Source organism: Phyllostomus discolor, chromosome 4 (assembly GCF_004126475.2).
Source record: "Phyllostomus discolor isolate MPI-MPIP mPhyDis1 chromosome 4, mPhyDis1.pri.v3, whole genome shotgun sequence".
Classification (NCBI taxonomy): domain Eukaryota; kingdom Metazoa; phylum Chordata; class Mammalia; order Chiroptera; family Phyllostomidae; genus Phyllostomus; species Phyllostomus discolor.
Genome location: NC_040906.2, coordinates 167757781 through 167773715, shown reverse-complemented (window position 1 = coordinate 167773715; position 15935 = coordinate 167757781). Strand labels below are relative to the sequence as shown.

At 40.1% G+C, this 15935-nt stretch overlaps 2 protein-coding genes across 4 annotated transcripts in view; one reads left to right on the top strand and one right to left on the bottom strand.

The window, feature by feature from the left end:
* Positions 1 to 8455, bottom strand: part of CDC40 (cell division cycle 40) — a 52852-nt gene extending 44397 nt beyond the window's left edge. The window contains exon 1 of the mRNA XM_028509962.2: positions 8207 to 8455. Coding sequence (XP_028365763.1) covers positions 8207 to 8395 — 189 coding nt within the window. The 5' untranslated portion in view covers positions 8396 to 8455. The remainder of the gene's footprint in view (positions 1 to 8206) is intronic.
* A 283-nt stretch (positions 8456 to 8738) lies between these two features.
* Positions 8739 to 15935, top strand: part of WASF1 (WASP family member 1) — a 43653-nt gene continuing 36456 nt past the window's right edge. Inside the window, exon 1 of one of the 3 annotated variants that reach the window (XM_028510030.2) lies at positions 8739 to 9405. The gene's annotated coding sequence lies outside the window, so the exon portion shown is untranslated. The remainder of the gene's footprint in view (positions 9406 to 15935) is intronic. The other 2 variants (XM_028510029.2, XM_036024566.1) reach the window with 2 other exon arrangements.

Below are 15935 nucleotides of genomic sequence, written 5' to 3'. Positions count from 1 at the left end.
CATTAGTTTCAAAACTGCCCAAATCTTTACCATTATCTTATCCTCTTCATGATTTCAATTTCTACCACAAATTTTTATCTGCAGCCTTGACTGCACTCCTGGCCTCTGGATCTACATATCTAACTTGCCTTTTGACTTTATGGTATGGGTGTTTCACAGAATCAGACTCTTTGCTATGTCTAAAACAGAAGTTGTCATTCCCCCATGACTCAGCCTGCACTCCCTAACAAATCAGGCACTGAGTTTTACAGATCCTACCTCTGCATTAATTCTGCAGCACCTCCACTCCCAACATCCCTCCTCCACATCGCAGCCACCACTATCCTAGTTCAGGGCTTCATTGTATCTTTCCTGGTCTATAAAGCTTCCTTATCAGGTTTAATATTCCCCTACTTTTGCCACATTAGGCTGACTGCTGATTTTTTAAAATACCAAGCACTTTCATGCTTCCTGTGCTGTTGGCAATGTTACTCTCTGTTCATTATGCATTTTCCTTTATTATCATTAGAGGCTAACCTGATGATGATGATAATATGTCATCTTATTATCTCTGATAACTTCCCTCCTTCTGGCTCAAGAAAACTGCTTTTTCATCCACAGTCCTAAGGGATGTTTCACATAACTCTTTATAGCATGTGATATTATATTATTTGTTGCACATGGCCTTTACTTACACATTTTGTATCTTCACTGTCTAGTATAATACAGGGCACTCAGCAAATGTTCAATAAATATTTCTTAAATTAAACTGAAGAAAAGTCAAATCCACAGAATGAAGGCTGACCAAAATCAATGAATTTGGCGATCATGTCACAGAAAACCTTTGCCAGAGCAATTCTGGCAGTAGGTGGGAGATGGGAAGCCAGCTGCAAGGGCCTGAGGTACAACTGAGGATTTAGAAAAACAATTCAACAATACTTTTCACTCTTTCAAAACATTTGGGGATAAAGAGGAGAAGAGACAGGGTGCTAGATTAAAGGACTTTCAGGGTGAAATTAAGTTCCCTTTTTTCTCTCCATAAGAAAAGACTAGATCAAAGATTTAGTCAGTCACAGGCTAGAGGACCAGGTAGGGAGAAACACATGGAAAGGAGGGGATAATCAAAGGCATGGAAGCGGTAGAATGGAAGGGAGTCCAGGGGAGTTAGGAGATAGGCCTCTGAAGAGAGAAGGAGCTCTTTCTGAGATGAGACAGAGATGACAAAGATAAGAACCGACAGGTGACAGATGTGTAGAGCTGGTTGGAGGTGTAGGGAGTCACAGTTGGTCTTTTTATTTTCTCTGTGTAGTTAGGGGCATAGGCATCTTAATAAAGCAAGTAAAGTAACTTCAGATTTATTTATCCATTTAACAAATACTGATTGTGTGCCTACTATGTGCCAGGCTGCTCTTGGCCCAAACAAATAGAAAAAGATCCCTGCCCTTGCAGAACTTGTATTCTAGTAAGGGATACAGACAATAACCACTATAAATAAATAAATAAGTAAATTACGTCTATAGTTTGCCATGAAAAAAAAAGTATTTAACAAGTGCCAGGACTGGGGTAAACACATTACTTCATATAATCCTTATGACACTGTGAGATAAGTATTAGCAAGATTAAATCACTTACCCAAAGTATTAACAGAATAAATGAGAAGGGGAAGAATTTAAAGTAACCACAATAAAGGATGTCAGAGACCCAATTAGCAACAAACAAACAAACAAAATCATTGGCAGAATATCAGTCAGGTTCCTAGTTGCCAGCAATTGAAAACCTCACAGGCTGATTAAACAGCATTGAATCCTTCTAAGTTTCTCTTAGCATTGCCAAGAAGGGTGGAAAATGAGCTTGGGGAAACTCGCAGAGATAAAGGGGTGAGTATACAGATGGAATCACAATTCCAAACCAATCATATGACAGAACCAGTCCTGTGAAGCCAAGAGCTCACCATTTCTGAAAACCACTGCTATGGCTGCCACTGGATGCTGCTGTTGAAACTACTGGCCCAAGAAACTAAATGATGTTGGCTACCACTGTCACTTAAAAATATTTCCTTGCTTCTTGGTGGATTAACATTAGATTAGAATTTAGGTGGTTGAATTTGTTGGGCTAAGCCTGAGCTGTAGTACTAGACTTTAAAAGGGAGTTGGGAGAATGAGAATCTGAGTTTTCAGCTCCTAAAGGTAGGGTACAGGGAGGGATATTCTTCACATGAAGACTCTTTAAAAAGGGGGTTCAAATGCTGGGCCACCAAAAAGATGATACATAGACATTATGCTGGAACACATGCCAGATCTTCATTGATTAGAGATAGTACCTTGCCTAGGGCTCAGAGCAAAACCAGTACTATAAAGTTGAAAGGTTTTATACAAATTGCTTAAACTGCATAAAAACTAAATAAAGTAATTTCTCTCTTAACATTCAACTTGTAGTGATTAAACTGCTTAATTAACAAGAGGCCCTATAGATGGATTTTATAGAATACAGTTACTAGAACCACTTTATAATATGGTTTACCAGATCTTTCTAAATTTTAATTATTTTGAACAGAGTACTATGAGATACCAAGTTTTAGATTTAAAGTAAAATTTATAAAGAATTACCCTTTACATATGCACCAGTGGCAACTGATGGAAAAAATACAAATAGGTCTTTGGCTCCTCCTAAAATCACAGAACAAACTGAACAAACTTCCAGAAAATAAAGGGTTATTACAGTAATTAAAAAAACTTTGATACTACTACAACCTTGTTTTAAAACTCATTAAAAGTTCAATAACAATTAGGCATGCAAATGAAATTACTCTAGAATTACAGAGGATTTCTAGCCATATAAATTAAAGTGCAGTAAGTGAAGGGAAGACCCTACAGACCAAGTAAGTGTTGCAAGTTTATCTTTTGTTGATTCAAAGAAATTTGAGAACAAAATTATATGATACTTATTTTCTAGTCCTTTTCACATTTCTTACTGTTGTTACAATAAGAAAATAATGTGAACTTCTGGCCAAAATGGAGGTGTAGGTAGACACACTGTGCCTCCTCGCACAACCAAACTAACGACAACAACAATTTAGAGACAAAAAACAACCAGCACTGACAGAAAATTGAACTGTATGGAAGTCCAACAACCAAGGAGTTAAAGAAGAAACATTCATCCAGACTGGTAGGAGGGGCGGAGTCAGGCAGTGGGGATGAGAGTGTTCATGGCAAAGCAGGGGCTGGTGGACCTCCAGGCACAGAGGGCGGCAGCTGGTGGACCCACCGAGGCAGCGATTGTGGAGGGGCGAGGCACACAAGGTGGCTGGTGGGCCTGGTAGTCTCACATTCACATGCAGATAAACCAGGTGAAATTGGGGAGCAAGACAGACCTCGCAGCCCAGGGTCCCAGCACAGGGAAATAAAGCCTTGGAGCACCGAATGAAAATACCTGTGGAGGTTGAGGTGTGGGGAGAAACTCTCAGCCCCACAGGAGAGTTCGCTGGAGAGATCCACAGGTTGCTAGAATGTACACAAACCCACCCACCAGGGAATCAGCACCAGAAGGGCCCAGTTTGCTTGGGGGAAGTGGTGGGGGTGACTGAGATATGGGCAGAAAGCACGGCAAGCGCCATTGTTCCTTCTCAGACTCCTTCCCCACATACAGCGTCACAACACAGCAACATGGATTGCCCTGCCCTGGTGAATACCTAAGGCTCCGCCCCTTACTATATAACAAGTGCATCAAGACAAAAAAAATGGCCCAAATGAAAGAACAGATCAAAGCTCCACAAAAATACAACTAAGCAATGAAGAGACAACCGATCTATCAGATGCACAGTTCAAAACACTGGCGATCAGGATCCTCACAGATTTGGTTGAATTTGGTCGCAAATTAGATGAAAAAAATGAAGGCTACAATAAGTGAAATGAAGGAAAAACACACAGGGAACCAATATTGATGGGAAGAAAACTGGGACTCAAATCAATGGAGTGGACCAGAAGGAAGAAAGAAACAACCAAACAGCAAAGAATGAAGAAACAAGAATCCAAAAAAATGAGGAGAGGCTTAGGAACCTCCAGGACATCTTTAAACGTTCCAACATCTGAATTATAGGGGTACCAGAAGGAGAAGAGGAAGAGCAACAAGTGGAAAAGTTATTTGAACAATAATAAAGGACAACTCCCCCAATTTGGCAAGGAAATAGACTTTCAGAAAGTCCAGGAAGCTCAGAGAGTCCCAAAAAAGTTGGACCCAAGGAAGACACACCAAGGCACGTCATAATTACATTAACCAAGGTAAACATGAAGAAGAGAATCCTAGAAGCAGCAGGAGATAAGGAGACAGTAACCTACAAAGGAGTTCCCATAAGACTGTCAGCTGGTTTCTCAAAAGAAACCTTGCAGGCAAGAAGGGGCTGGAAAAAAGTATTCTGAGTCGTAAAAGGCAAGGAAGGATCTACTCTTAAGATTACTCCATCCAGCCAAGCTATCATTTAGAATGGAAGGGCAGATAAAGTACCTCCTAGATAAGGCCAAGTTAGCCCTTATTATATGAAATGTTAAGGGACTTATCTAAGAAAAACAAGATAAAAAACATGTACAGTAAAATGACAGCAAACTCACAATTATTAACAACCACACCTAAAACAAAAACAAACTAAACAAACAACTAGAACAGGAATAGAACCACAGAAATGGAGATCACATGGAGGGTTAGCAACAGGGGAGTGGGAGGAGGAAAGAGGGAGAAAAGTTACAGAGAATAAGTAGCATAGATGGTAGGTAGAAAATAGGGGGAAGATAAGAATAGTATGGGAAATGTAGAAGCTAAAGAACATAAGTATGACACATGGACATGAACTAAAGGCAGGGAATGTGGGTGGGTAAGCATGTGCAGGGTGGAGAGGAGTGAAGGGAGAAAATGGGACAACTGTAATAACATAATCAATAAACTATATTAAAAATAATAATAATGTAAAAGCACTTTATAAACTATAATGCAGAACACAAATATTAATCATTATTATAAACTACTTATCAATTTATAGTATAGTTTTTTTCCCCAAAGAGTGGTAATGAGTAAACTTCCTAAAATGGGAGTCTAAAAGAACAGAAATTCATACAAAGTCATCCTTTTGGTTTGGTTATTAACAAATGCAGTGGGAAAAGGTGACCTATTTGAAGCTCACAGTATGAGAGAGATCACCCAAGAAGAAATTTTAAAATATGCTCAAAGTTAGAGGCAGAATTTTCACTTTACTCAAGTAGATTATGCTAAAGCAAGGGATATACTGGGGCAAAAGTAAGTCATAAACTGAAATGAGAGAAAGCCAGGTCTGCTTCATTTTTTAAATTATTGCTATTTATTGATTTGAGAGAGAGAGGAAGGGAGTGAGAGGCAAACGGTGAGAGAGAAGGAAAGAGAGAGAAACATCAATTTGTTGTCCCACCCATCCATGCATTCATTGGTTGCTTCCTGTATGTGCCCTGACCTGGGATCAAACCTGCAACCTTGGTGTACTGGGACCATACACCAGCCAATCGAGCTGCCAGGTCAGGGCCTGGAGCTTTTAACTCTAAAGTTAAATAGTAAGCAACTCTTACAACCCAACAGGGCTAATTACATGATTTCCAAAGTGCACAATATGATAATGTTGCATTAAAATACATTTTTTAACCAGAAAATACTCACTGTAATACACTGCAGAACACAAGTACCTGTATACCTCTTTGAGAACTGAACCCTATATTCAGGGAAATAAATTAAAAACACTAATCCATAATGTTTTTATGCATTAAGTTCACCCTGCCAAAATGCTTACTATTAGTCACAAGACAATTAGTTAAATACAAATGAGTAGATTTGCATGCTTCACATCTCCTCCCTTGGTCGCTTTTCTATCATTATATTTACTATGTGTAAGCCTTCCCTCCGCTTTTTTTTCTGCATATAAGCAAATGTTAGTCCACAAACTAGTAATGATTAATGTCCTTTACTGTTACCATAGAACCCAGGTCACTGGGAGGTCAGCCCCAGCTCTGGTATCTTATGCAAACTCTTTTCCTGGATTTTCTTAAGTGATTGAATTAAGTGGGTTCTAGAGACATCCCCTCATCCCCACCCAATCAATATACATTGATTCTCAACGTATATGCTTTTCCAAAGACTTTCTTTTTCACTTACTCTTCCATTTCTTCACCAAATATATTTCCTAGTCTTGTGTACTAGGTATTGGAAATATAAAAGTGAATAGATGCAACAATCTCCTGTTACAACAGTCCAATGGGTGCAAAAGGCTAGTGATCCCAATAATGTGCCAAGTGCTACAAGTGATGTCTGAAAAGGTGCTAACATAGACAGAGGAGGAAATGTGTAGGAGACTGGAGGACAGTATAGTTTGGTTGGGGGCGGGAGGCAGTGGTGAGGGGGAAGGCACAAAGCAAGGGATTTCTAGGCAGAGAAACTAGTATGCGTAAAATCTTGAGAGGATGAAGGAAGAAAATAAAGCTTTTGGGAGAATGGAAGGCCACGTATGTTACATAAAGAACTTACAAATTAGCCCTGGCTGGTGTTGCTCAGCCGATTGAGTACTGGCCTGTGAATCAAAGTGTCGCCGGTTCGATTCCCAGTTAGGGCACTGGCTTGAGTTGCAGGCCAGGTCCCCAGAGGTGGGTGCTTAAGAGACAATTGGCGTTTCTCTCCTTTTCTCTCTCCCTCCCTTCCCCTCTTTCTAAAAATAAATAAAGTCTTAAAAAATAACATAGAAAATATTTTTTTAAAAAAAGAACTTAGAAATTACCTACTAGGCAACACAGTGCCCTTGGGCAGGGAAATGATTAGAAAGATCACTCTCGGTGCATTTTGAAGGAAAGAATGGGGTATAGAACTGGCAGACAAGAAAAGAGAAGGTAGAAAAACCAGTTAGAAGGCTATTATCATTGTCTTCACTCTCTCTAGAAATAAATAAAGTCATTTAAAAAATCATAAATACAATAGATCACTAAAAAAACCCTATAAAAACTTAAGTGATACACACACTGGACTTGAGAACATCTTAAATACAAAGGAATTTTTACACAATCCCTTCCCTCACATCTTGAGCTTCTGATCACCCCCCATTAGGCTCTGCTGGGCCCATACAACCAATTGGTGGACGTTCTCCTCTGGCTATAGACACATTGACCTTTCCTCCATTCTTTAAACACACTAAACTCTTTGCAATCTCAAGGCTTGCTGTCTCCTTTGCCTGGAAACTCTTGCTTTAGAGTTGGCATATGGCTGGCTTGTTCTTCAAAGCTGTTTGTTCAGAGAGTACTACCTTGATCAATCTATTGAAGTCCTACGCCTGCACTATTCTCTGTCACAGTACTCTATTTTTTCGCTTCACAGTACTCAATCCAATCTGTAACCACTTTATTTGCTCACATTTTATTGGCCGCCTCTTCCACTAGAATGTGTGCACCACAATGGCAAAAATGTCTGGCTTGTTGGCCTCTGTGTCTTCAGCCCTTAGAACAGTTTCTGATAAATAACATATGTTTAATAAATACTTGTCAAATTACCCATATAACCCAATTTCTCTCCGAATCACCTCTCTTGATTGGCATCGTTCAGTCCTTAAACCCAAGTCCTTTTCTCACTGTACGGACCTATGTAACCAAAAGAGCTAATTTTTATTCCACTTTTATTAGATACCAGGCTTTGTGCTAAAGATTTATTTACATCATTCCTCTTAATTTATACAATAATCCACTCATATGGATAAGTGCTTTCAAAATTATCGCCAATGCACAGGGAGGAGGTTGTAGAGCCTGGCCAAGTTCACACGAATGGTGGAGCTGCTATAGGAATCTAGTTCGAACTTCAAAAACAAAACATAGCCAGTCCACTGCTCACTTCCCGTGAAGGCATATGCTCTAGTTTGGGAAGTCCTGCATTAGCCCTTCTTATGTTTTGAGATTACACCTGCTGTACCCAGGGCACATCCTAATCCATTCATTTTCACTCCCTCTTCCCACTTGCTTTCTGATGGTGGGAGGCGAGGGCGGGGTGCAGTGGAAGGCTGTACTGAACATCAAGTTCCCGGCTTCTCCCAAGGAAGATGCATGTGGGAAGACGAAGAGTTCCAAGCGTTACCATCTTATTTCTTAGCGTTGAGGAAAAGGTAACTGGGGCCTGACAAGCGACTGCCAGGTTTTGGAGCAGAATCCAATTCCCGCATCGCATTACAGGCAAAAGCGCTTACCTTAACTGCCACCTCCGGAGCCGAGTCCACCGCCACTGCCAGAGAGGGCTTGTCAGAAGGCGATTTAGTCAAGTGCATGAGGGAGTCAGCGGTTGGCAGCGGACACCGTCCGCCCTCACTGTCCGAGTCAGACTCGGACCCCGAACCCGAACCATACGAAGCAGCCAGAGATGCAATCGCAGCCGACATGACTGCAACACAACAGTGGACACCAGGCCCCGGCGGAAGTAGAAGCGGCTCCCAGGTCCTAACAGATTGCCATGACACACAATATTTACTTCCCTTGCTAAGACATAATTTATGACACTGTAAACAAATTAATTAATATTAAAATAATTACAATATAACTGAGGATTTAGGAGAATTTATCTTGGACAATAGGAAGAATTATAATAGGTTATAACTTTAAGGACCTTTTTGGCTAGCTTAAAGACTACGAGTTCATACATGCCTTGCGGCCGCGGGATTCCGCACTCCCGGCGTGCAGCGCGACAGGATGTGAGAGGCACATGGGAAGTGTAGTTTGAAGACAGGGGGGCAGGATGGGGAGGGAAGGCATCTCTTCAACTCCGCCCCCGAATGGAGATTCATTCAATTGGCTATCACTTTCCCTCATTCCCTGGCCAAGCACTGTTCCCTCTGTCCCCCTCCCCCAAACAGAGGATTGGGCAATACCATAAAACCTCAGGATGGGGGGGGATTGATACTCATCCCCCCCCCCCCACTGATGGGTGAGTGGGTGGAGGCTGAGTTTCCTACCACGGCTGCACCTAGGCACTGGAGGCTGAAGAGGAAAACGAGTCTTAAATTGGAAGACTCTTGACTGTTGGGGAATAGCTCGTAGGAAGGATGGGAGATTAGGTGGCGAGAGTCCAGCGGTCCCCCCTGTTTTAGGCGCGGGTCCCTGCGCCCGGTTGTGGAGCCGTGCTTGCGGGGAGGGGGCGGCTAGGGGGCGGCGGCGGCGGCGGCTCTCGGTGTTGTTCGCTCGTGCGTCGATCACACTGTGGGTCCGGCGATCGGTGGGCGCCGTAGGCAGCGTTCCCCGCGGCCCGGTGCGTCGGACGCTTCTCTGAGCGGGTTCCATCAGGGAGCTTGACTTTCCTGGAGGCTCTAGGGGGAGTCCCGGGAGCTGAAGAACACCGGCGGCTGACGCCGAAGCATGAAGAAGGGATAAAGTAAGAGCCCCCCAAGATATCTCGGTGAGCTCGAGTCTCTCAGGAATTGTTTTTTTTTTTTTTGAGGGTTGGAGGGTGCTGGGGAGGAACTCTTCCACACCGGCCACAACAGAGAGGTATGTGCGGAGCTCCTGCCCGGCAAAGGTTACGGGGATGGGCGCGCCTCCCCCGCGACGGCCCCCACCCCCACTCGCGGGTTCCTGATCTGCCGCCCACCCGCTTGCCGGGCTGGGCGCAGATGGAGGGGCGGGTGAGTCGGGGTCTCGGTGGCAGAGACCCGCCGGAGGCTGCTCTAGGCGGGGAGACTGCAGGTCTCACCTGAGGTGCCACCGCCTGAGCGACCGTGCCTCGCGCCCACGGGTTTCCCCCGTGCCTCCCGGGTCTGGGGAAGGCTGCAGCACCCGCTGGCGGAGAAGACCATGCTCGCGCTACGTGCCCGGGGCTCTGTGAAGGAGGAGGCTTATGCGTTTGCGTGTTTGCACCGCGCGTCTCTGCCTAAAGACCTAACGGTAGAGGAAGTGCTGGGATCCCTTTCTTCGCTCGAAGAGCGAGGTGAAGCGGGGCAGGCGCTTCTCACGCCTGTTAGCGAGGGTTGCCTCGAGGAGAGTTAGGGGGCCGCTCACTGGGCACCAATGTCGGCAGGACTCGCCCATTGTGCCACCCAGATAATTATTCAACTATGCAGCATCCATTGCACCTTTCCCATTTTTCTTTTCCCCTTGCTACAGCATGCCCCCTAGCTTCGGTACTCTGACGCCTTCTTTTGCACTTGCGGATGATGAACTGGAATAATGATGAAAAGAAAGCTCATCTGACCTGAACATTTACAACCTGTCCTATAGCCGATTAATTAACTAATCCTCAGCTAGACCGGTTACTTTAATACGACTGGGTCTAATCCTATCCTTGGATTATATTTTAATTTTTTATTTGGTGTTAGATTCACGTATTAGCTAAGTTTTATTTCTGTCCATTAATGTAATTGATTTATTGCTTAATCGACTCGTCTTAATGTTCTTGAATTTCATTTGTATGGTAGGTAGGTGACTTTCATTTTTCTAATTGTTGATAGTACTAGTATATCATAATTACAAGTGCAGTTTCAATCTTTGAACTCTCAGGAGTAGTTTTTCTCATGCTCTAAGTTTCTAAGTTAGGAAAAGTATATTTGTATCGAATATTTGAATGAAATACGTGACAAAATCTCTCAAGTTTTCAATACGGAAAGTTTTGTATTTATTTCCTAGTAACAATATTTAATTGCTCATTACAGCCTTTAGTTACGAAAGGAAGGAAGCATTTAATATTTAAGATGGAGTTTTAACTACTATAATGATCATTTCCTAATTTATCTAAATTTTATTTTTTATTCAGCTCTTTTTGGGGAGTAATCATGTATTGGATTACTTATTATATAATTTTTCTCATTTCTCTAACTTACGTCTGCAAGGATGAATAAGCTCCAGTTTACATGATCTGTCTAAAAGGTGAATTTTTTTTTGAAACAGAAGAAACAACTGTTGGTTACTAACTGTTATGTTAAAAACTGTTTACATCTTACTAATTTAAAATAAATGATTCACTACCAAAAGTGTTTTCTTTTTGTTTTTGTAGTCCTCCCTTTCTAGCTTTTCTTGCTTAAGGTTGTTGCCATAACCCTCTTGATAAAACGGAATTGCACCTAGGCATTGCAGAGGCAGTGTTTTAAGATACAGTAATTATTTTATGGCACTTGGAAGTGGCGCACATATAATATAATTAATTTGATGGAATAGGTTCAGTTGCTTGGTTAGGAAATGACCTTGCAATTTATGAAATGGACACCTTTGTGCCTTGGTTTCCTTATATGTAAATACTGATAAAATACTTATTCCACTAAGTAGAATGCATAAATTTGGTAAAGATGTTTTTATAGTGCTTTTAAAGATTTTCTAAATGTTTTAGCTGATGGATGATGAAAAATGTTTCAGTGTAAAATACAGTGAAAAAATGGCCTTTTAGAATGGCCGATTTATACTGAATTTTGCTCTGAAACAGTATGGCCCCAAATTCAGGAATGTCTCTCATCCATCAAGAGTTTTTAATAATTTAATAGGTATTACAGTTAATATCTGTATGTAATATCTAAATATAGGTATAGTTAGTATTGATGGGAAAAGTTATAGGATTTGGTAATAAGTAGAATATTGATTTAAGTTTGTGAATAATAAAATCTCAAGAAAACATTAAAGCCTTTTTAATTAAAAGAACTTGTAGCTGACAAAATCCAAAATACATAGTTGTGATCATTTGTAGGTATGATATGGAGCTGCTTCATTATTCAGGTTCGTGAGTATATACAGAGGCAGTGTGTGACTATTGCATAATACTATATTTATTTTGCTTTATCTTGAGAATAGTCTGAGGTACCATTTCCAAATGCTTGATTTTCATCATCACAGTAGCTGGTAGCTTTTGATTTCCTTATTGGAGGATTAACTCAGTTAATTTTCATAGCAAAACTACTATTAAAGTATATTAATAGAACTTCTTCCAAAACAGTGCTTTTGATTACTTTGTGAGGACACCTAACATAGGTAAGACTATTCAATGTCTTTAAAATTACTGTTGTATCGGGTTTCTTTGAAGAATTAATTTGATTACATTTTTTTAAATAAACTGAAATTCAGCTGTCATTATCACTTGAGTACATAGAGTTAACTCGAGGGTTTTTGTTTGTTTGTTTGCTTGTTATTTTTTTTAGGCTTCTTGAGGGCAGCAACTGACTTGATGCTAACTATCATAAATCCCAAGTTATTAGCAGAGAGTGTAGCAAGCAGGAGGGGCTCAGTTTTGTTACTGTTGGACAAATGAACGGCTGAAGAACGTCTGCTGATTCAATGTACTGAGTAGCAATTTTAAAAAGTAGATTTATCAAACATTTTAATTCATGAAACATACAGCTTTATATCGAGAGAAAAATGTGTTTGGGGGTTCTTTGAATTTCATTTATCTCTTCAGATGTATAATTCCTTTACATATTTGGAACTAGCTGTACACCTACATAATGTATACATTGTCAACCCTTTATGAAATGATAATAATTTTCTTCTTACCTCTTATTGCTTACTTCATGAAAATGTATATTTTCTTTGTTTTTCTAAATGAGTATAAACATGTGTTTGATTCTTTTTGACTTTCATTTTCCAGTGAAATATCAACAAAAACATGTATGTAAATTATGTCATAGGCTAAATGTACCAAACTACCTAACTTTAAAAATAACTGAGGTAGAGCTTTGTATGAAATGAAGCTTTTTCTAAAATGTTTTTAGTTTATCACATTCAGTTTATAATTTTGAGTCTCTATTTATTGATAGTTGCTAACATAGAATGGGATTGATTATACTTCAAAACTTATAAAATGATTTAGAACTTGCAACTTTCTCATAAACAAGAAGCCTAGTGGCGACATTCACAACCAACCCACCAAGTTAACCCATAATATACTGTAATTAGAGAATTAGGCTAATAGTAATATTAGAGAATTTAAAGCTTATATTGATAATTAGTATAAATATAACGTTGAAAATATCTGTAATACTGGTAAAACAATGTTTCTGTGGGAAAATCAATTCAGAATCGATCTTGAAATGCTAGGAATACGTTTCTCTTGTGTTAGACCTGACAACATTATTAGGAACTTGGCCTGTGACACCCACTGGGCCTGGAGAAGAGGGGGATCTCCTTCAGGCAGTGGTGCAGCCTTACGTCTTCTGGGGCAGTGACCAGAGGATGAGGGAAACTGGAAGGAGCTAGGATCTTCTGTGTAATGTTGGACAAGTCGTTTTACCTCCCAAGCAAGGTCTCTGGTTTTCTGGGTTGTAAAATGAGGACGTTGAAGTAGATGACCTCTGTGGTTCTTTTCAGTTACAAATAAAATTCAAAGGCACTTAGAAGCTCAGTATAACTCCCCCTCTCCTGCCCCCCTTTTTTTCCTGAGGGTTCATTTTTTCTGTTCTCATATTACTGCTCATTATTGTCAGGGAATTTCTCCTTTCTGGATCTACCTCTGAAAAGATGGTAGTCTTTATCTTTTTTTCAAATGCTTAGTCTTGAAAGCTTTTTAGGATTTTTTTAAAAAATTGATTGTGTAGAGAGGAGGGGAGAGACAGACAGAAAGATAGATAGGCAGATATTGATTTGTTATTCCACTGTTTATGCGATCATTGGTTGCTTCCTGTGTGTGCCCTGATGAGATTGGAGCGAAACCTTAGCCTATGGGGACCATGCTCTAACCAACTGAGCAATGCAACCAGGGTCTAGACTTTTTAGGTTTTTAGAGGGTTTTGTTGTGGTGGTAGTAACTGATTTGTTGCTGTCACTAGGAATAGACAAGTCCAAAGAATGGGTCCGTTTTCTTTTGGGAAAAAGCGGGAAGTCTTGGATCATGAATTTGATTTTGGATATGTTGACTCGGGGTTAATGAAACAGTGCTGTGTTGCTGTCTGGCAGACTGCTAGCACAGGGCTAAATGTTCACAAGGATGTTAGTTAGGGTTGTTTGTGTTAAGTACTGTAGAGGTGACAGTTGAAGATTCTGGAAATAGAGGGGTTTATGCATAAATAGAGTATAGAAAGAACTGGGACATAACAACACTGTCGATTTCTGGCTTCATAGTTACCGAGTGGGAATTAAGGAGAGCCAGAGAGGATGCAGGACGTGTGATTGGAGAAGAGATAATGTGCTGCATTCTGATTTGACTGCTCTCTTGGCACCAGCGTGTGAGCTTTGGGGCGGTTCTCCTTTGAAGAGGAATATGAAATGTTAGTTGGAAGGGAAGGGAAGCAAAGGCAAAAATATGTTGATGGTTTTGAAAATAGAGGAGAATAAAAGGATTACATAAAGGAACTTGGTAAGGACAAAGAAATTTTATAATGAGAAGTTGGCTAGAAGACTAGGTCTGAAGGGGATGTTTTAGAGATGGAATTCATAGAGGTAGAACTTTTAAGAGTGTACAAGATACTTGATGTGCTTAGTTGTAGAAGGGAAGGTGCTACTCAGACTTCAGGACTGGAAGTACTTACTGACAGTGGGAACCCTCAGGAGAGGTCGAGTACGCTTTAGAAAGCCTTGTGCTAGTCCCCATGCTTCTGACACTGGGTTTAGTGTGCAGTACAGGCCACATCATTTGAGGTAGGAATCTTAGAAGGAAGAAAGGGTTATGCATTAGTGGGTGCTTAATTATAAATGTATTTTCTTTCTAACTTGCAAAAATAAGCCTTTCATTGTGATAGAGGCAGCCAAAAGCTGTGTACCTGTTCAGTGTTAATATCATAAAGAAGCATCATTTTCATTGTCAGTCTAGTCATGGAAATAAATAAAGTATATCTTTTAAAGGATGTGTATGTAAAGAACTTAGTTCCATCCATTAGCATTCAAAAGAAAACGTAAATTTCTTTTGTAGTGTTACACTAAGTATGGAAAGGTGACATTAATGACCTGTCATCAGTTGAACATGAATTTTAAAACATATTTCTCATAATAGGGATGGATTTAAGAGTTTTTCAGCTAATTTTAAATTCATTAAATTTGCTTATTAAGTCTGTTATGTGAGAAGTCATGAAACTGCTGGTTAAAATAGTATTTTCTGTAATATCCTTATGGAGTCCTTTTTTAGGGTAAAATGAGGTGATTGCTATAAAAAGCTTTTTAATCAAGTCTGTATTAATACAAGATATTACTGTTATAGTGCCACGGGACCAGGACCATAGTTAAGGCTCTGATTTATGTTTTAATGAAATATTTAATGTGATATTTAAATGTTTTTAGTGTAATAAATGAGTAGAATAAAAACTATTTGTTTTGGTATTTATCAGTTTAGCTTTATTATTTTTAACTTTTAAGTGACTCCCTATACTAGGAATTTTGAACTTCAAGAAAGATGGTGCTGTCTATTGAAAATTTTCACTTAATTTTCTTCTTTGTTTCTATTTGAGTCTGTTTTTTATCTGCAGCTGCCTCCCCAAATAATGGTAGAATTATCTATAATTGACTTTATTTAAGGATGACAGTGAACCATACAAGTTCGTTAAGTTAGATGTAGATGGATATCTCATTTTAAGAAATTTTAATGTGAAATCACTAATGAAGTGAATATGGATAAAAATTTTTTTAAAAGGTCCAAGCACTAAGTCTTAGAATACTCCAAGATTTACAGGTAAAGAAGATAAGGAGGAATGCCAGGAATTTGAGGTCTTCCGAAAGCCAAATTAAGGAAGTGATTTCAAGGAGTGAACAACTCACTGTGTCAGATGCTGTTGAGACATTAAAAGAAGGCCTGACAGTTAACTTACTGGGTATAGCAGTAGCTGACCGTGGTGAGGTGGTTTGGTATAGCGCTGGAAATGAAAGCCCGAATGGGACAGATTTACGTGGGAATTGGAGGAGAGAAATCAGAGAACTCATTCAAGGAATTTTGCCATAAAGAGCAGAGAAATCAGAGTGTGTGTTGGGATGGGGGCGCTGGAGGGAGAAGTGGGATGAAGAGAGGTTTGCTTTTGTTGTTGATGTTTT